Source organism: Ptychodera flava, chromosome 21 (genome assembly GCF_041260155.1).
Source record: "Ptychodera flava strain L36383 chromosome 21, AS_Pfla_20210202, whole genome shotgun sequence".
In the NCBI taxonomy this organism is placed as follows: Eukaryota; Metazoa; Hemichordata; class Enteropneusta; family Ptychoderidae; genus Ptychodera; species Ptychodera flava.
The window spans coordinates 35,225,383-35,247,028 of record NC_091948.1 but is presented as its reverse complement, the minus strand read 5'-3'; the positions used below and the strand labels follow the sequence as shown (position 1 = coordinate 35,247,028).

The window sequence follows — 21,646 nt, the reverse complement described above, 5'->3', positions numbered from 1 at the left end:
TTCTAAATTCAGAGAATTAGAAAAAGGTCTTGAAGAATGATATTTTTCCAATGCCTGCAATGTATGACACATAGTCACAGCCCGTGCATATAAACAGTGTTTGAAATGCTTTACCAACACATTGGAGGGAAACATGTTGCAAATCAGGGTCTAGATTTAAATCAGATTTGAATTGTTTCATATCTACATATGTGAGATTGGATAAATCATTATCAAGTTGTACATAATCTCGTTTTGAACATGTTGATAGTAATGGCAGGAGAATATGATAAGTATCTGTATCAGGGGAGTAAATTATACCTGTCTTGTACTGTGACTGAATTGCATGAAAAATGCACCTACCGGTACTATCATCTTCTTCATGATAACTTTTGGCTTCCCATTCAGGCATAACTCCATCGGCACATACAAAAGACTCTTGTCCTTATTTTCAAACTGCTATAAGGACCTGGTCACCTTGTAAGGCAGGTGCAATATTATTTTTAACGATGCCACTGACAAGAAGCTCACCAGTTTTCTCTTGTTTGGCCTACAATTTATGATCTTTCTCATTTCACGTGGTAGGGGTTGATTCGAAAATGCCATCAATTACGATTGACTCTCCAGCATTATGTTCCTCCTATCGCGCTCAATGTCTTTAGGACTTGCACCAACTCTCTGAGGGTCATTAAGGTGTAATTCGATTAAAACCTGACAAAAACGGGAATGAGCCAACGTCTGACAAAGAAAAAACTTGCGTGGGCTGTCAGTGGAGCTTTTTTTATCAAAAACATGCCGTCTAAAACCATAAATTCTGCCCGCCAACCAAAAGGTAAGAAATCTTGAATCAGTTTATCATATCGTCTCTTAAAAAACTTTGTAACATTACTTTTTGATCCCTTGCAGGGTAAATTTAAATCATCCGCCATGCATATGACCCTAGGGAATACTGGTCCAAGGTTTTCACTGGTTATCCTGATTTTTTGAATGGGCAGTTTGCAGTTTTTGACAAGCAGTAACTGTTCGATGGTCTTTATCACCTTTCTTTGAGTTTACTTTTTTCACTATTTTGTTAGTAATTATTTTCAGCCTACTTTGTGTGTTAGTGATTGGCCGGTGGAGAAATCTAACTTTAATGTATGCCTGTAAATCTTGTTGGTCTATTATTCTGAAAGACAACAAATCTTCTTGGGGTACAATATCGGGGCGTATATCTTCGACTCAATCACGCAATACGCAACATTTCGTCAACGGAGGTCATAAATTTTGATACTTGCCAAACGGAGTTGGATGATACTATTAATGATAGGGTTGCAGTCTTTCGCGACTTTCTCAATGTAGCGCAGAATAACAACCAAATTGCTTGTCCAATTGACAGAAAAAAAGTATGATTTGGGCTTAATGTGAAATAAGTTCAAATTATGCATAAAAATGAAGTTTATGAAATCGAATTTAGGACGATCGGTGCTTGGTGGTCTCCGTTTTCAAAGTGAACCATTCCTGGTCTGCCCTGCGTTCAGTGATACCGAGAAGCGACATCGGATACCTTCAGTCCAGTGTACTTTCAAGAGTATACCCTTTACAAAGCCAAGTATATATCTCTCTAAACTAAATATATCGTTATCATCGTATATTATACACATAACGACAATGAAAATATCGGGCATGACGTCCGTGGTGTAAGGTCACGCCTCGAAAGTGAAAGATTTAAACTTTTGGTCAAACTTTCCAAAATGAAACTTTCAACCATTTGCTTACCAAATCAACAATAAAAATCTAAGGTCTCCGTGCAAAGTTTGGAAGTAGGGAAACGAATTTCCACCTATTTTACGCTATTTGAAATTCAAAATTAAATTTTGGATTTTCGAAAAACTAAGACGGTGGAAGTTTCCTTTCTCCAAGAGCTTTAAAATGAACGTCCACAAGTGGGTAGATCAGAAAAGAATTGTAGAAATTTGAGAGTCTGACTTATCTGTCCCTGAGGCGCATTCTACCTTAATTTCAAACTTCAAATTTAATACTCATGGAGAGAACGGTAAAATGTCGCACTTGACAAACTGATGGTAAATCACAGTGATGTTTGGGAAAGAGTGTCGGTCATCATTTTCATTAGCAGAAAGTCGCAATGAAATGTTACCATGGTAACACAGCGTCTTTGTAGACAAGTTTGCTACAGATGGGGATAAGCTATCCAATCATACGATCTCTAAGTCGGAAGCAATTCAAACTCAAAGTCAAAGCTGAAAAGACAAGTAAAATATTATTGCGCCAAGATGCGATTCGACTGTCATGGCAGCATCATTGAAATTGATGTGCATGCCATTGTACGTGTTCGATATATCAAGCAGAATCTCTGGATTCTCTTGACGTAATGTTGCGTATTGCGCCACAGATTGCGCGGAATACTATAAGCCCTTGTACTGTGGGAAGACATTTTTCTATGGCACTTTTCCTACTACTCCTTTCCCTCTACAATATGCGACTATATTGCCAAAACAGGTACAAAGTTTTCACCAAGAAGTTGCTTGCCATCAGTCTGTTGATTGTCAGTCTGGAGATACGATTGATCCAATCCCTTCTTTCATTTCTTGTATTGTTGAAAGCTTGACATTTTGAGATTCACGCTCTGCCACCAATGTCAATCTGTTGGAGAACAGGAATGCCCATGAAAATAAGACAGGAAGCCATAAAGGTAGTATTGTGTATACCTTTATATGACTTTCATTTCTCAATCTGTCCGTGGTTGTCTTTTGAACAGCATTTTACTGTGTTTTCTGGAACTAAGAAATTGCTTTTGTCACTTTGTGTTTATGACCTTGAAGACTGTGTTTGGCATTCTAATTTTGCATCTTCATTTTTGCGACACTTGCTAGCTTGCAGGAAGAGCAACAGCATTGCTATGCGCAGAAAGCCTAGCAACTGCAAGTGTTTTGGTTTGACTTCAACACTGCAATTGGAGCATTACCATTAGCTGTACCACCGTTCTAATTGGCATGCAATTATTTCATAAAGATAGCACACTGAAGTGTAATTTCTTTATCTTTCTGAAAGTTGTCATATCATGGCAACACAATTTCATACCAGCAACTTTTTAGCCCTTGTTTACAGTAAAACCTTTCCAGTGTTTCACTCTATACCCTGCTGGTGGCATTGTTTGATACCTCAATTCATTATTGTCAAGTCGACGTTGAATATTTGCAAAACATTTGATTGCATGGAGGAAAGACACGACTCCTTTCTTCCATGTATGTACACCCTTTAAAATGACACACAGAAGCATCATCTTCCAAAGTGGCAACAGCAGGTGAAATGGCAGTTGGAGTCCATGGAACATCCAGTTCAGACAAGTGTGATGGACCGTTGAAAAGGTGACAATTCCTTCTACCGTGGAACTCTAATCCAGCCACACTGTAGAAAGAAATTCAATTAGACTCAGCATACAAACACAGATGAAACACGCTTTGTACAGATGATTTTCGTAACGTAATCCTTACACATTAGGGGTGCATGATTTTATATCCGAGGGGGAGATTGACGAGGTAGCATTATTTTGTAACTGATCCATTGTACATTATTTTTTCCACTCTCCCACCTTTTTTATCAAGCATTCTCCGGCTGATTTTTTTCATTGACATTTGCTGGGAATCTTTTTTTCGAAAATCTTCCAGACCCCTTCCCTCCGAGGATATCAAATGGTCCATCCCTCTCTTTCTTTACAGAAGCCTATAGTTATGCATGTTTGACAGATGTGAAGATGGGTGTAATTAACAGAACAGAAGGAAAAGGACACCTGTATTTGTCTTTATAACATTGAAGGTTACGAATGAAAAAGAAATTTTAAAGCAACTTAATGTTTAAAAACTGCTCTGTAACTCAGCTACTCATCCAAAATCAAAGTCAACAGAATCTTTCACAACAACACACCACAAATTAAACCAGAGTCTTCATGGAAGAGCTGGAAATCTGAAAGGAAAAGAATTACGAGTTAGTTCACTAGACTGGTAACTTTCACAAATATTTCTTGAACTTGGTAAAGCTTATAAGTACCCTGGAAATCACTCATATGGGTTACTCTAAATGGGGTGGTCAAATGACCAACAGTGTTTGGCCAGATCCTCTCATACTGACTTTATGACAAATAATGAAAGATACAGCGGCCTAACATTTGCTCAAACCATGAACTTGACAACGCGCCCCAAGAAAATCCGTAGCCGTACAGGTCACTGACGTAATTGATCAAGGCAGTGTCAGGAAACGTAGGCCTTCCCTAAATACTGTACAATGAATATGAAATAACAGATAAATGGTTGTTGAACCTATATTTTATTACCCTTCTGTAAGCCCTACATTTATGAACCTTCAAAAAATCCCCGTTGGGTGCGTGTTGCCATGGATTCCTGTCAAAGGAGCTGTGTACTCATACGCATGCAAGTAGACTAAGATACAGCTAAAGAAGGCTAGCCGTGCAGTTTGGCTTTTCGTGACGGGAGATTGTAAATCCAGTAATTAGCAATAATAGCAGTAACGAGTAGCAATTAGCAATAACGAGCTAGAACTGAATGGAACGTGCAAGTAACGAGAAATGACGAGCCAAAAAAAATACGATCAATCCATGAATTGAGGGAGCCGTCATTATTATAGCCTAGAAGGTCGGAGTAATCTGGAGGTTGCTCAAGAAATTGAAAGCTACAAGGGGCTTTGCTCAAAATGTGGAGACACAGAAGGGAGGTTACTCAATTTCTGGTGCAAAATAAATTGAAACACCTCTCAGATTGCACCATTTCACATATCAATTTCTCAAAATTTTCGATGTTCTCCCCTTTGGGTGTTCTGACAGTTTTACTTAGTAAAAATCAAATAGAAAACACCTCTCATATTGCACCTGACTGCATCACTGCAAAAATCAACTTCAAAACATTTTCAATGCAAGAGAGGGTACACCCCTTCTAACATTTTCCCCCTCAGCCTCTCGCGTGTTCTCCACATGTACCTTCAAATTTTGCCCTGTCAGATATCCTAGTGAAAACCCTGCCATGATGCCCGTCCAAATTAAACACTTTATGGTTGGATACTGATTATAGCATGGGCTTTCATACGTAATCAGCAGTTAACGAAAAAAAGAGCGGGCACCATTGATCAAAAGGCATTAACGAACGAGAACTTGAAAATGTTGTGAGAGTCTCTCTTCAAAAACGACCATGCAAACGAGCACTTGCCAAAGGCCGCACAAAAACGGTTAAGCCTTGGGTGGAGACATTAGCGACGTCGTCGTGCGGATTATTTGCAACAGTCAATGAGTGGCGCGAAGGCACAGTGTGACAGATAAGTTCAAAGAGGAAAGTCGTGAAATGATGCTAAAACATTTTGAGAAGAAATTTTCCTTGGTCTTATAATTGTTAGACCCTCAAAACCAAGATGTGACTTATGCAGAAACACAGTATCAAATGTGCAATGTAGGATATTCATTAAGGTTACTATTTCCTTAAAACCTATTACAATGTTCGGATCTTCTTCTGTTAGTATCGATAAGGGCTTTGTTCATGTGAATTGTGACTTTACTGATGGACAAACTCGTTTTTGTCAAATATTTGAGTTACAATCAATCTATGTCAAAACTCAAAGTCAAGTGAAACGTGTTTTTAATTTAAATCGTTTGATGGGAAAGAATGCCGATATGTTCATTGAAATCGCACGTGAAGCTGGGAGTGTACTCAAAATTTAATGTATTGTCATTTTTCTATTTTATTGTATTTGTTGTGCTCTAATTAATCATATCAATAAACGAAGAAAGGACGTTAATGTCCCATGTTTTTAGTTAAGAGTCCCAAATGTCCCATCTATTTTTAGCTAGAGGTCCCAAAGTATCCCTACCCCACGTTGAATGGGTGTCCTTTTTCGTAATCTTTTAGTGAGTTTAATAAATCACACGCCTAAGCCTTGTAAGGGAATATTGTCATTTTTCTAACTTTGGCATAGCTTGTGTTCCGATTTATTCTGACAGGAAAACTGAACAGAAAAAAAGGAAGTTACCATTTTGAGGGACGTAGTCCTGAAGTACCCCTACCCCACGTTTTTTCTAGATTGAGTATAAACGAGCTCATTTTTTGTTTTGTTTTGTTTTGTTGTTTTTTTTATAGGTTCATCGAAACACAAAGCTAAAACTTGTTAGGGAATATTGTCATTTTCTAATTTTGGTATATGCTGTTCTTTGATTCATTTTAACAGCAAAACTAGACAGTGAAATGAGATTGGGTCATCGTCCAACTTTTTCAGTTTCGGGGTCCTGATAACCCTATCGGTGCTTTTCCAACTTCTTGGTTTTTTCATCAGATTTTGATAATTTCAGTAAAACACAAGGATAAAGCTTATAAGGGAATATTGTCAATTTTCTTATCTTTGCAGATGGTGTGTAGGGTACAGTGACTAGACAAGAAAAATGAAGTTTATAATGAAATATGGTGTTTCCATTTTAGTTTATAGGATAAATCCTATAGAAATAAGCCATGACGTTTACATATAGAGTGATGATTAACACTGAAGTATTGCTATTTCCTACAATGTAGATTTCTACAACACTCCTTTATAGTTAACTTTTAGATTTTACTGGCATGAGGGAAAAACGTGTCACTGACTACGCAATGAAGATACATAATGATATATTTTGCAAAATCGCAAAGCAAACTGCAGTGGCTGAATTTGAAGATTTTGCAGGTTCTTTTTAGTGGTAGGAAAAATCCTACCATTTTATCTCACACTCTGGCAAGGTGACACCACCAAATAAACTTTCACAATGACTGCTTATTCTGAGTCCATTGTAACTTTACAAGAAAATGACAATATTGTGTATTTCTACACACAAACTAATGGTCGTGTTTGATACTGCGCTGTCCATGGGTAGTCTTCTACTTTCGAAACAATTTTGTCGATCACTAAGATTTGATTTTGTGACTATATTAATTATGTTAGCCGGGTATGGACCGGCAAAATACAGGCGGTGTTAATCTGAAATTGGAAACTACATGTACAAAGGTTGTAGTACGCTTTTTTTCACACCGCAGAAAGGGGTGTACTCAACCTGTCTAATAGTCTTGCTTCAATGTACAAAATTATTCTCAGAAACTAATGTGATTATGCCCAAGTTTTTCATTTTCTGAAGTCATTGCACCATGGCTTTTTTAAAATTATGGACATTTTTTCTTGGAAAGTCGATAAAGGCTTGTTTTACCCACGATCCCCTCCCTTCAGTCATATGTATGTTTATATGTGAGCATGCATCATATTTATCCATTGTTAACCGAAGATTGAGAAGGCCGTATTCGATTTTTGGTATGTCATAATTTGATTCTGAATCTTGCTCTACGTACCGCCGCCTTCTTCTGATTGGATGGTTTCGTCCCTATAAAACGCCTCTGATTCTTCCACTGTTACATATGTCTTGTTCTGATTGGCTGATAGTAGCAGCAAATGATAAAATTAAATCAATCATGGCGGCCACTTGGTTGGAATTGGTGTTGATGGTCCTCACGATAATTAGCCTTGTAATTGTGCACTCGACAGACCATGAAGGTGACGACATTATCGAAGAGTTCTTTGATGTCAAACCCGGCGGGAAGCTCATAACCGTCAACAAGGAAATGGTACGACACCATACATTTCTAGCGTACTTGCTATAGCTCTTCTTCCGGGTTTGAGCCCAGCATGCAAGTGTTTGTATAGCCCGGCCACTAGCGATGTCATGTACACAGGCGCAAGTGGGCTGGGTAGTCTACTATGATCGATCGATCCTCTCCTCGGTCTATCGATCGCAAACTCTTTGCTCTCACCTCTACTGCAACCTTAGGTTGCAGTGGAGAGCAGATCGAGTACGCGATCGATAGATCGAGCAGGCAATCGATCGATCGAGCAAGCAGACAACGCGTCGAACCCCTCAGGCACTTGACCACAGGCGTTTTATGTGGACCGGGTAGTTTATGCTATGAGATTATGCTACCTTCCGACGTTCTGTTATGTAACACTATAGGGAAAAAGTGCGTGACTAGAGCGAGAAACTGACGCTTTCTCGCAATCGGTGAGAATCTGTTCTTATTCTCACCGCTGTTGGTGAGAAAATTTTAATCTCCACTGGAGATTGGTGAGAAATGCACTCCTTGGCGAGAATCAAGTGTGAGAACAAATTCTCACCGGTGAGAATGGAAATTCTCACTAAGTACAGCGAGAATTGAAATTCCCTGGTGAGAATCATCAAGACTCGCTGTTTTGGAGTCTTTATAATTCTCGCTAATGAACGGCGAGTCTTGATGATTCTCGCCAGTGAATTTCAATTCTCGCTGTATACTTTAAGTGAGAATTTCCATTCTCACTGGTGAGAATTTGTTCTCACACTTGATTCTCGCCACAGAGTGCATTTCTCACCAATCTCCAGTGGAGATTAAAATTTTCTCACCGATAGCAGTGAGAATAAGAACAGATTCTCACCGATTGCGAGAAAGCGTCAGTTTCTCGCTCTAGTCACGCACTTTTTCCCTATAGTGTTACATAACAGAACGTCGAAACGTAGCATAAACTCATAGCATAAACTATCCGGTCCACATGACGCCTATGCTGCAGCTATGTAAAACTAAGCTGTCGTGATTATATGCCGCTGAGGTTTGGCGGCCGATGCATCTCCAGCCATGATTTTAGTCGTCGAAAAGACAAGTTAAAAAGGTTCCCGTCCCCGAAAATCGTCCCATTTTACCTCCGTCGTTCGACAGAAATGTCGATGGTACCCCGGGGATGGTACACCGACCTTTCCATGTCAATGGTCCCAAATAGCCGCAGCACTAAAGCCAAAGGGCTATAGAGCGCTATCAGTTATAGCAAGAGTGTAAAAAAATTAATAAATTTATGATTATGAATATTATACACAAACATTAGATACTGAACATGATTATTGTGTTGACTTTAAAAATGCTCGGTGATTACATGTATTAAACTAGGTAACTCTGTTTATTGAAGAAGACATTGACCCTAAATTTATATAGTAGTATTGTAATACTTGACACGCCTGTCATGTTGCAATATACATATATTGACTGGCCATGAGGGCAACAGCATAGGTCTTTAAAGTGTGAGTCCCGCCACATTTTGAGGCATTTTTCGTTTGACGTGAGGCCTATACTCTAGTTCTGGTTGTCAATGAAATTGGTATTAATAAAACAAACATTTACACACAAACTGAAGCTTATTTGAGCGGTTTTTAGACGGTTTTATTGTGTTATTTTGACTAAAACACGAGAAAAGTTTCACGTTTTGACTTCAATCATGGCGACATTTTCCGGAAATTGCCGAGCTCACCCCGTTTTGGCGTAAGTAACTGTGACGTCACTAATAGAACGCGCGATGGCGACTTACTGCATTGACTATGGTGATAGTGATAATTTCATGAGGGAAAGCAGTGCAACTGAGAATGTTATCGTCACAGAAGATATGACAAAGCTGTTCAGAATTTACAGGCCTGCAGATTTGAACAGGCGGGACCTTAACCTAAATGAGAACAAGAGCGGAACTCTTGTTGACCGTCTATGATGAACCCACCACAGTTCGACACAGTAGTGCACTACCGTACACACAACCGCAAGCTACCAAAATATGAACGAAGTCTGGAGTTGCCATCCCACCTCATTATTACTTATCAACATAAGGCAAAAAAAAAAAAAGAAATGTTTCTGGTCAGGTCTTTCTTTCAAAAATGGTGCAGTGACGCGCATTTTATTTTATTTATTTTTTTTATTTTTTATTTTTTGCCTCAAGGGAGGGAGGAGGGTCAGTTTTATAGTTTTATCGATATAGTCACATATATACTGTTCATGCAGTCACTGATCATTCCCCCTAAAGAATTTTGTCTTTCTCTTCAGCCATTTTGGTTTGGAGTCAGCCACGGCCGCCGGCCACAAACAGAAAAAAAAGGATGACGCGCTGTTGTTCAAGTGACGCGCGCGCTGACCAGAAACATTTCTTTTCTTTTTTTTGGCCCAAATTGCCTTGTTCAAAATCTGTATACAAAAATTTGTTTACACCATGACGTTTGTAGATAAATGTAGTAGAGATCAAGTTGAAAATTGTCCACCGTTTAACACACATCTTTCTGATCCACAGCTGGAAGTGGAACCGCCTGAGGGTCGCAAAATCTTCATTTTGTTTATAAAACCTCACATGAAGTTTGGCACTTTTAAAAACATGTGACTGTGACGACATGTTTAGCCAAATTCTCGGGAAGAAATAAATTAAAATGGACATCATGTAAATATTGGGCACACTGGCACCCGAAGCCGGGCAGCTCAGCTGGCCATTTCTGTGACCGAGTGGTCAGCTACGCTTCCTCAGGTTTTTTCTTGATTACATGTAAGTGTCAGCGATATAAAGTACAAACTTCATTGTTTCATGACTGCGAAATTCTCAAAGAAGCTAAAATATTTTAGGGGAGACTTAGTCGGGCAGAAGGGATTAACAGATAAAACCTCAACTCAAACAACGCGACTGCTTCGTCAACAGTATGCTAAACGTTGTGTCACTATTACTGGCAGCGCCGTGCTGTATATAAGCTTACACAACTTCAACATCCACCTATCGTTCAGTCTCGCAAAGAGATCAGTCAACCACTACGTAAACTTTTTAGGAATAAGTTAGACATCTCCCAACGTTACTAATTATAGAGTTACACATACATGAGATGTAGTACTTGTATTTTTTTTTTATTTACAATCACTTTCATAAAGCAGCTGAATCGGCGTTCAGTCCTGGTGGATGTAAACACGGCCATACTTCTCCGGGCTCGCATAATCTTGACATGTTTAAGGCAACCTGTTGCAGTCTTGCTGCTCTTCTCGCTCTTGTCCACAGTTGATGATGATACACGCGAACGCTTCTGGTGACAATGGTCATACTGGTACGGCATTGCGATCACCTAATCGATGTAGTAGCTCCAGGAATTAAATTCTATCTTACCGTACATCTGGTTTCCGAACCGTGTGTATGTTCGACGCAAAGTCACAAGGCCAAGAAACGTCATGCGAGGCACTCTGAAATGTGCACCGCAGAAAACGCTTGTCTGAATGCCTCTTTTCAGACCTTTTCTTGTCATTTCGGCAAGTACAGCATCCTAAATAAAGTGCATGTTAAACTGGCAATGGCTGCGGTTATTTCAGCCACCAAAAGGGTAACTTCTCACCATGTTGAAGCCTCAGCGGTAAGCATTCGCTATGGCCGTGGTGAACACGCTCACTCGTACGTTCAATTAGTTACGTCATTTCCGGTGGCAATGCCCGCGAATTCCGAAACGACCCGAATGGCAGCCAACTTCAAAATCGCACAACATATTGCATTTTTATAATATTTAACTGCGTCATTTCCTTGGGATGATGCATTTATTTGATAAAGTAGGGATGGCAAAATCATAATACCATGGCTCATTTTAAGCAAAATTAACTATGAATTTATGCGGGACATACACTTTAACCCCTCAGGCCTGTGAGTCACCCCAAAAAACAGTCTTTGTTTAGGTTCATGGTTTTTTGGGGTGACTCACAGTCTCTCGGGGTACAGACATACATATATGCTGTTGCCCTTATGGTCAGTCAATATGTGTTTTATAACACACCTCATCTGCATTCATGCATAAGATTTAGAACGTACCATACACAAAACTTGCCACACGTAGTCTAATGCAATATGCTTGAGTGGTTCAGCACGAAAAAAAGTTTTACCAACATTGTCGCAATAGTTCTGCAAAACTATCAATCCACCTTTGATTATCATTTTCATTTGTTTCAAGTCCTTGTTGGAAACCAGAGCTTTCAGTTCTTCAGAAAGCAGGATAAACTGAGAAATTTCTCGACTATTGTTTTGCTTGGCTGCAGACAACATCTTTGTCTACATTCCAGTTTGCATGCGCAAATGTCATTTTTGAAGTCAGCTTGATGATGTCATTTATGTGAATCAGCATGAAAAAGAACGCATCCCTCAAGACTATCAATTGACAAATTAGAATACAGACTGCGGATGAGATGTGTTATAATGTCAAACGTTGGGCAAGTAACTTTTGGATACGACGTGTTAAAATATCATAATACTTTTCATTTAGAATACAAAGTATGTGATGTCATGTTTCCTGAAAACATGCTTTTCTCTTATGGCAGAGCTCTTCATTGTGTCCACCTGTTTTGGCAATTGTTAACAGGCAAACTACTGTATCAGTCTTTTTCATTACTGCAGGAGTTCAGTTTTCTGTATTTCTATCATAATTTCTTATCAACAGGATAAGTTTTCGTGCGGATTCACTTATGCAGCTCAAGGAGGTACCCATGAGGTTAGTACGTATCTGTATTTACATAACTGAAAATTACTTTTGAAATGTTAAAATTACATCAGAGTACTGTTTATGCTGTAGGCCACAGTCCCTACAGAGGGACTGTGTGTAGGCATTGTTTTAGGAGCATGCTTTGCACAAATTCAAAGCATGTATTTCATAATATCTCAAGTGAATTTTAACTCAAGACCTACTATACCTTTTCAGCTAGTGAAGAAGTTCGTGAAAACCATTTTTAGCTCATATTTGGTATGTATATAAATACCAAAAAGAGCTTATATGATGAGACGGTGGCATATGTATGTCTGTATGTATGTGCGGATGTATGTCCATCACATGCTAAAGCTCCCAAACCGCCACACCTGCCATCACAGTATTTGGTGTACAGGTAGACCAAGGGGTTGAGATGTGACATTGTTCAAATGAACATGTCAGTGTCAAAAATATGCAAAAGAGGTAAGAAAAGGGGGAAATCCTGCAAATGTGCAGGAGTGCATGGTGGCAGTATCTGAAACAGCCCACACATCTGAGTTGGAGATTCTGTAATCTCTAACCTATATGTATGCAGTGTACCTATTATGTGTAAGAGTGGTGGCAGTGACTGAAACAGGCTACTCCACTGACCTTGAGTCATTTCCTGTCGTTGTTCATGAACTGATACATATCGGCAGACCTGCTGAAACCATGAAGGACTGTGTTGAAACATTCCTCTGCTAAGCTTGTTCCTAAAGTTGACCTCCAGTACCTAAAGTTTCAGATCTTATTTACTTTTTTCATTCTTGTTTCTCTGGTTTCAATATTTCTTGATGGACCGATTCAAACCAAATGTGAGCACACTGTCCTTGATGGTATTTTTATAAATCCCCCACCTCTTACAAAGGTTGTTTCAATAACTGAGCTAAGCTGTTGACTGCCACCCCACCACACAGATGTAAAGATCACCAAATATACGCACGTACATAATCACTATTGCATATTGCACATAAACTCAATGAAAACAATGAATACATTACTCAAGTGGGCTTCAGAAATAATTTGAATTGACACAGTATAATTAATACCAGTCTTTTGTTGCGTTAACATGAGCTATTATCATGTACTTGATCTTGAAATTTCAAGAAACAAAATGAAATACATGACAATCTAATCAATATATTGCTTGAGAAAGTGTCATAAATATCATACTTAAGCAATAATCACTGGTGCATATATGTTGTGAAATTGTCAAAATCTTGTGGTATACCATCCTTTGGTGTGGTTATATCACAGCAGTATATTGAAATTCTGGCATTGAATGTCAGAAAAGGATTTTTGCTCTTGCCGAAAGCTCGCATTTATGCCAACCATACTATATTGTGAATGTACCATGGTTCTTTTTGTGTCTCGATCAATCAGATCGCTGTATTTGCACCATCAATAAACTAATCATAGTATGATACAATACTTGCATTTTGGATGTTGTACTTCATCATTGATAATAAAGTCAATTTGTTGAGATAGCTCCCCTGAAGCTGTAACGATTTGTATCAAAAGATATTCTTGCTAAAACGTTGGCAGATTCTATTTATCTTTATTTAATTTATTCCCCAACTGTAATACTACTTTGCCAGATTATTCATCAAAGTTCCAGGGGTTAAATCTTAGGTTTCACCAATACACTGGTGATAATGAACTATCTTGCATTCAGCAGAGCCAACATTTATGCAATTGCATAAATGGAAGAAAGTATGCATGATATCAAGAAATGGGTGAAATACAACAAACTTCAACTGGTTAAACTGAAGTGTTGCTAGCTGCTTTGTTTCCATCAGTGGGATCTATATTCATTCTAAAGTCACTGAGCTAGTCCCAGAAACATGAAACCTCAAATTTTATTTTGACAACACTCTCCAGTTTCACAAACACATTGTCAGCACTTGTCAAAGCTAGTATTTATTTCCTCATCTGATGAATTTCACAAATTCAACAGTACCTACCAGTGTCTACAATACCATGTCTCATATTAATCCATTCAACCGTTGTTGCTTAACTGGATGATGTCAATGCTCTGCTATATCGCTTGCTAATCGTACAATTTAGTATCTTACAGGGATCCCAAAATACCCAAAAGAGTGTTGCTTGTCTTGTTACCAATGCCAAGAAGTATGATCACATCACACCTATACTCCAACAGCTACGCTGGCTGACAGTCACTTACAGTATCCAATTTAAAATCCTGTTGATCATAAAGCACTACGTGGTTGACTCCACCACGCAGTTCAGACCTCATCTCAAAATGTGATTCCAGCAGAAGTCTTCATTCCGTCAGCAAACAATTACTCAGTGTTCCTAAGACTAGACTTAATCATATATTGACCAATTATTCTCACATTCAACCAGACTTAAATCATATATTGACCAATCATTCTCATTTTCATCTCCTTAACTGTGAAATCATCATCCACATGACATCTGTACAACACCAAATGTTGATATCTTCAAAGCCAGACTCAAAACTCATTTATTTCAATTAGCATTTTTGTGAACTGTGAGTGTCATTAGGCATCTTTGCGATGGGTATGAGGTGCTATGTAAACTTACTATCAGGACTCAAAATTAACATTTTTACTTGGTAGTCAGCTGTGACTACCAACTTCAAAAATTGGTAGTCTGCTGAGTAGACTTGGTCGTCAACATTTTTTATAAAAATAAAATACATTTTTAGCTCCCATATGTGCATATGTATCCAGTGTTTCAGCCAGCGTGCGGCATTGTGTCATTTGACGCAATTTTTTTTTGTTTTGTCCCGATAAAATAACCGTTGTGGGTCATCATGACGCAATCTGAGTAGGCCATATTTTAGTGGCTATTGAATTTTTAGACAGTGCCTCCTGGACAGAAAACTACAGCTATAAAATAATAAAATGTTGTAAGATGTTGAAACAGTTTACCCTCCTTCCTACAAAGTTGCAATGTATTGAAACAGTTTACTCTCCTTTCTACAAAGTTACAAATTCCCTGGTATGTATAATAAACATTGTTGCTGTTCGATACTACAATACATCACCGATGTACAACGTCCATGAATACACTGAGGCTTGGTTTTGCATAGATGAGTGCCGCGTACTGGTCGTCCTTGAGTTCAAGTTTTACCTACATTGCTTGCATCAAAATTTGGCCTGCAGCTACTCAGTTTGATAGTAAAAACCATAATTTCTAAGGAAACTTCACAAACAGAGTCATTGTACAAGTGAAAAGGAGAAAAACTGAGGTTTTCTGAAAGGTCAAATCTGGGTCATTTCACGTGATGTCATGAATGAAGACCCCTTAAGTACACAATTATGGTTCAAAAGAAACCACCTAGGGAGAGCCAATAGGTACAATCTTGGGCCGACTCGCAGCGATTTCGAAGCTGTTATCCAATTGGTTGGCAGAATCTTACCGTTATAATGAAATAATACAAATAAACTCCCTAAGTTGCTGTGAATAGTGACAATCGACCAATCAGATATAATCTTGCAAACACGCTGCGAGTCAGCCGACAATCTTATGTTAAAAAGAAATTTCATGGTGCCTTCCAATTGAAATGGCATTTAGCTTGACTGTCAGTTTTAAATTATACTTTATTAAGAGTCATGGCAAAGGGAAATTGTCAACTGTACTTGCAGTAAGCATATTCATTTTCAAATCGTCACATTTGAGAGTTGCAATTTTGCATGGTAACTTAACATCAAAGCAACAATTCAAAAGTAGAGCTATTAAAATTGTCCATTTGGCATATTTCAAACTGCTATAACTTATACAAGAAATGGTGTGATTCTGAATGATTTTAATATTTCTGCAGATTCCACCAGTTTAATGATATAATAGTGAACATCACTAAACATTTCTTGATGACATCAAAATATAAATGAAAATATTTCTGGGCCAAAATGTTATCAGAATCTTTGAAACAATAATTACTCTAAAACATTGGGAAATTAAATGAACATTATCATTGTGTATTGTTTTACAGGATTTGGGTTTGGCCAAACCATTTTTGTCTCAAGAAAATTACTTATGCTTAAGATGCTATTGAGCCTGCTTGATCACAACTGTGACAAAAATAATCGTATCTACATTGCCACTATGATACCCAATGCTTTCTACTGCATGGACAATTTTTATCTGTGTGGCTCACAAAATTTTCGTCATGACTTAAAAACTGCATAAATTTGCCACATTAGGAGCTTGTAGCTTAAATGTATTAAAGCCGCACTTTTCAATCCCAGGTTCTCGCATTAGTGGCGTTCTCCTCCCAGTCAAACATTTGGCCAGTACGATATTTGATTTCTATAACATTGATTACACAAACTGATCTCAACCTTTTGTCACATTTTGCTAATCCTGCAAACAGAGTTTATACAAACGTTTGATTGACGGTCGGTTCAAATCGCTAACGGTCATTGATTCCCCACCACAAACGCTCGAATTTCCAAAAAAATTGTCTTCCAGTCGCGTTAGACTTTGAATATAAACACAGAGTTCCATCGGCAGCAACTTCGCGCTGACCGCTCTGCAGTGTGTCCGAGTTTTTGCGGCCTGGAAAAACTAAAAAGTGGCATTTTCTGGAGCGTGTACCCGCGTGTTGCCAGTTTGGTGTCTACTTACAAAATGAACGCTGCCATAGCTTCGCGTCCTTTTAAAGGGAGGCTCCGCCTTTAAGTTGTCATTCTGTGAACACAGACAGAATGCTACAGAAATATTCTGTATCTGTGGTAATATACACTTCACATTGCTACCTGATTTTTAGAATTGCCACCTAATTTTATTTCTGGTGGTAAAAGTTTACCACCAGAAATGAAAAAATATTTCTATCACTTTAATGTCATAAAAACACAGATAATTAATGCAATAAAAACTGAACAAATATTTCTTAATGTAAAATACAAAACATTTTGATTTGAAAAATTAAGAACTCCTGAATACCAAGAAAGTTGTTGCCACACTTGAGATCATAAACTGCCTAAAATTTGTTCAAAGTGGCTACAAGATTTTTGATTTGGCTAATGAGTTGGCTAATCATCTTGGTGACTTAGGGGGAGCCCTACAGTTTATGGCGCATGCCACGTGGTAGCAGTAAACTTAATGATACTGCAAGTTTCATGTTGGCACAATTTTGCACAACACCATTGGCCTACTATATATACTTACCGTTAATGCACTCACCTGACTTGCCTATTGAACACCAAATATAGTACCAGGTCATAATGACACATAATGACACTGTACTGTGTTGTTTTATTGAAATACATTACATGTCCCCCAAAAATTTAATTTGTCCCCCATTCAGACCTACTATGGGTCACTGTTTCCCCATGCAAGCAAAAGCTGGCTGAAACACTGTGTATCTATGAAAATGGGAGGTATTCTTATAAGGTGGCAAAATGGTGTGTATGTATGTATATATGTCTGTTTGTCTGTCCAGATAAAAAACTCCTATACCGCAACGGCTGCCGTCTTAGTATTTGGTGTACAGGTGCACCAAGGGGTGGAGATGTGAATATGTTCAAATGAACATGTCAGTGCCAAAAATATGCACATGAGGGAAAAAAGGAAAAATCCTGCAAATGGCTAAAACTCTGTAAGCATTGGTCAGATTTGGTTGAAACTTAGTATGCAGATTCGTTTAGGTATTCTTAATTATGTGTGCAGAAATTGGGTTGAAATTAGCATGTTTGTATTTTTAGGGTTTTTTTTTTTTGCGTTTTTAGTCAAAAAATCTTGTTTTCTAAAATCGCTCGTCTGATCGGTCTGAAACTTAATATTCATGTTCCTCAGGATAACCTCAGTCAAGTCAAATCGACTTGATATTATCATATTTGTAATTGTGGGGCAATTTTCCCAATTTTTGGTCAAATTTTTTTTATCCACAAACTATCGATCTGGTAGCTTTGATATTTGGTATACAGGTATCTAAGATTTATCTCGATATAATGTTTTGAAGATAGGTTGAAACTGGCAATTTTTTTATTTTGCCTTTTTTGGTCAATCAAATTTTTCTCCAAAAACTACTGATCTGGTAGCTTTGATATCTAGTGTACAGGTTCCTGGGGTCTATGTTAATAAGATATACTGAAATTAAAATGAAATCTGCAATTTTGTGTTTTGGGGGGCAATTTTTCTCATTTGTGGTCAAAAAATTTGTTTCTCAAAATTTACCAGTCTGATTGCTTTAATATTTAGGAAACAGGTTCTTAGGGTTTATGTTAATATGATATTTTGAATTTTTCAGGCAACTTTGCGAATCTGTCAATTTTACAGGGATATCTTTCATTTTGTATTTTTAAGACTTTTTTAGGTAATTTTATACCTACTGGAACTAAGAGTATATAATGTGGTGATTTAGTAAGCATTTGATATGGTAAACTGTATTTGGTGTTGAAATGAGGTAAAAAAATCATTAGAAAACATAGCTGAGGTGATTTTTGCAGGTTTGGTTTCAAACAAATATATTAAAAAAATTTTTCAATGTTTAAGAGTATCAAGGTTGTAAATAGTTGACACACTTCCTGCCATCTGGTCATTGTATATCTCATGCAAAGATGGTCAATACAAAGGGGTGGACCATTTGATATCCTGGGGGTGGTTCCTGGCAGATTTTGAAAAAAATTTCAAACAAATGTCAATAAAAATATCAGCCAGAGAAGGTTTGAAAAAAGAAAAGGTAAAAAGACTGTACTGTAAATTGGATAAAAAAGATAATGTACCTCATCAATCTTCCAGACACCCTCCCCCTTTATCAAATGGTCCACCCCTGATGTGTTTTTGTGCGCAATTAACCATACAGTGTATTTTAGTTTGAGATGTCAAGTTAACTAAGCATTTGAAAGGAATAGTCCGGTGTTTCATCTAGGATGCTACACCAGGGGGGGACTGGTCCCCCTCTGCAGGAATTTTTTAGGGGGATTTTAAAATTTGGGGGGGGGGATTTAACTAAAACATATAATCACGGCTTTACAGGTAAGTTTTAATGTTGCAATGATGTTACTTGTGATACACATATACTACAAGCCATAAATCACTTGCTTACACAATCCAAGCTGCTGGCTGCAAACACCATCCTATATAAGATGTTTTCAAAAGTCAACAAATTTGAGTATGTCTGTTGTGAATGTATGTAGAGCTTTAATAGAAAAGTGGCGGATGGCTCATTAATATTTGTAAGCATTAATATTCCTGGAAAAATTGTAGCGTAATTTGTATGCTACAATATTCTGTATGTTTGTTAACAGCTAGTCATTTCCACTGTACATGAACCTTCAAAGGATTTTTTTCTTTTTTAACTGAACTGTGTGTACTTACACAAAGCAAGAAAAAATCTTTAGTAGTTGGGCCAAAAAAAAAAAAAAAAAGCTGTTCAACGGGCGGGATGACTTCAAAGTTGGGTAGGTAAGGCAGATTTTTTTTTTTTTGGATATTTTTTTTGGGGGGGTTTTCTTGAACAGAACATATAATATAAACACTTTTTGTGTGTTTCATGCTTTTTCTTAGTCACATAACATATACTGGACATGTTGTTTAGTACGTTCATGATTTTTTCAATTTTTGTTGACATGGGTTGGTTGTCTCAGAACAGCTTCTTTGCCTTCACTTCTACAGTTCAATCTACAGGTGCTGCAAACTGGTAAATTTCATGAATTTCTCAAAATCATCACAAAACCTGTTTTGAAGGCTGATATACTGATTTTTCTTATTTTTGACCCTGACCTAAAACTTGGAGGGGAAAGTGAGAGCTGTTCGTAACTGCCCTCCCACTGGTATACACTGAAAATGTGCCTTCCCACTGAATTTTGATGCCCACTGCCCTCCAGTATCTACAGTCTGCCCGCTCCCCACTCCCCACAACAATTCAAGCTCCCTGCTGCCCTCTCCCTACTACTGAAATTCCCCATTGCCAACTAGATGCCCACTATGCAACCCAGATCAACACAAAACCATGCAAGCAGTTAGCAGTATACCTTGGAACATTGTTAAGCACGCCGCTTTCCCCTCCCTCTAAGTATTTTCCGGTGCCCACTGTCAAAAATTTTCCCCGCCCGCTGAAAGTAATGAAATTTCTTCCCCGCCCATAGTAAATATCGATATTTTCTCCCCGCCCGCTGAAAAACTTCGCACGAACACCTTTTTAGTCCCCACGGACACCGTCCGGGGGGACTTATAGGTTTGGTCATGTCTGTGCGTGCGTCCGTGCGTCTGTGCGTCCGTCCGTTCACGCAGATATCTCTGAGATGCCTGGAGCGATTTCATTCAAACTTGGTACAAGGATTACTTCATATGTCATACAGATGCACGTCAATTTGTTTTGTGATACGATCCAATATGGCCGCCAGGCGGCCATTTTATTACGATTTTTTCATGTACAGAGCCATAACTCAGGCATGTTCCAACCGATTTTATTCAAAGTTGGTACAAGGACATCAACCAATGTCATAGATATGCACGTCAATTTGTTTTGTGATACGATCCAATATGGCCGCCAGGCGGCCATTTTATTACGATTTTTTCATGTACAGAGCCATAACTCAGGCATGTTCCAACCGATTTTATTCAAAGTTGGTACAAGGACATCGACCAATGTCATAGCTGGCACGTCAATTTGTTTTGTGATACGATCCAATATGGCCGCCAGGCGGCCATTTTATTAGATTTTTTCATGTACAGAGCCATTACTCAGGCATGTTTCGACCGATTTTATTCAGAGTTGGTTCAAGGACATTGACCAATGTCATAGATATGCACGTCAATTTGTTTTGTGATTCAATCCAATATGGCCGCCAGGCGGCCATTTTATTACGATTTTTTCATGTAAAGAGCCATTACTCAGGCACGTTTCAACCGATTTTATTCAAAGTTGGTACAAGTTTATTGACAAATGTCATAGCTGTGCATGGCAATTTGTTTGTGATACGATCAAAATGGCCGCTGTGCGGCCATTTTATTATGATTTTTTCATGTACAGAGCCATAACTCAGGCATATCTCAACCGATTTTATTCAAAGTTGGTACAAGGACATTGACCTATGTCATAGCTATGCACATCAATTTGTTTTGTGATGCGATCCAATATGGCCACTGTGCGACCATTTTGTTACGATTTTTTCATGTCCTGAGCCATAACTCAGACATGTATCAAGCGAATTCATTCAAAAGTATTTTTATCACAGACCTAATGAAGAGGACTCTATCCTCTCTGAGGACCTGTAATCAAAATACCCATTAACAAGTGGGGACTGTGTCATCAACGATGACTTGTTGCACGAACAGCTTCGTTGGCGGCACCTGAATCTAACGGAGCTAATT

At 38.3% G+C, this 21,646-nt stretch overlaps 1 protein-coding gene and 1 long non-coding RNA gene across 3 annotated transcripts in view; one reads left to right on the top strand and one right to left on the bottom strand.

Moving 5' to 3' along the window:
- Positions 1 to 666: 666 nt before the first annotated feature.
- Positions 667 to 7,458, bottom strand: LOC139122118 (uncharacterized). Its single transcript, XR_011549396.1, has 3 exons — positions 7,344 to 7,458; positions 3,904 to 3,942; positions 667 to 3,387 (listed from the first exon to the last, which is right to left on the bottom strand). It is a non-coding gene; the product is annotated as an uncharacterized lncRNA (long non-coding RNA).
- The window catches only part of LOC139122117 (myeloid-derived growth factor-like), a 30,118-nt gene continuing 15,905 nt past the window's right edge, over positions 7,434 to 21,646 (top strand). The window contains exons 1-2 of one of the 2 annotated variants that reach the window (XM_070687515.1): positions 7,434 to 7,616; positions 12,275 to 12,325. In XM_070687515.1, coding sequence (XP_070543616.1) covers positions 7,464 to 7,616; positions 12,275 to 12,325 — 204 coding nt within the window. In that variant the 5' untranslated portion in view covers positions 7,434 to 7,463. The remainder of the gene's footprint in view (positions 7,617 to 12,274; positions 12,326 to 21,646) is intronic. The other variant, XM_070687513.1, reaches the window with a different exon arrangement.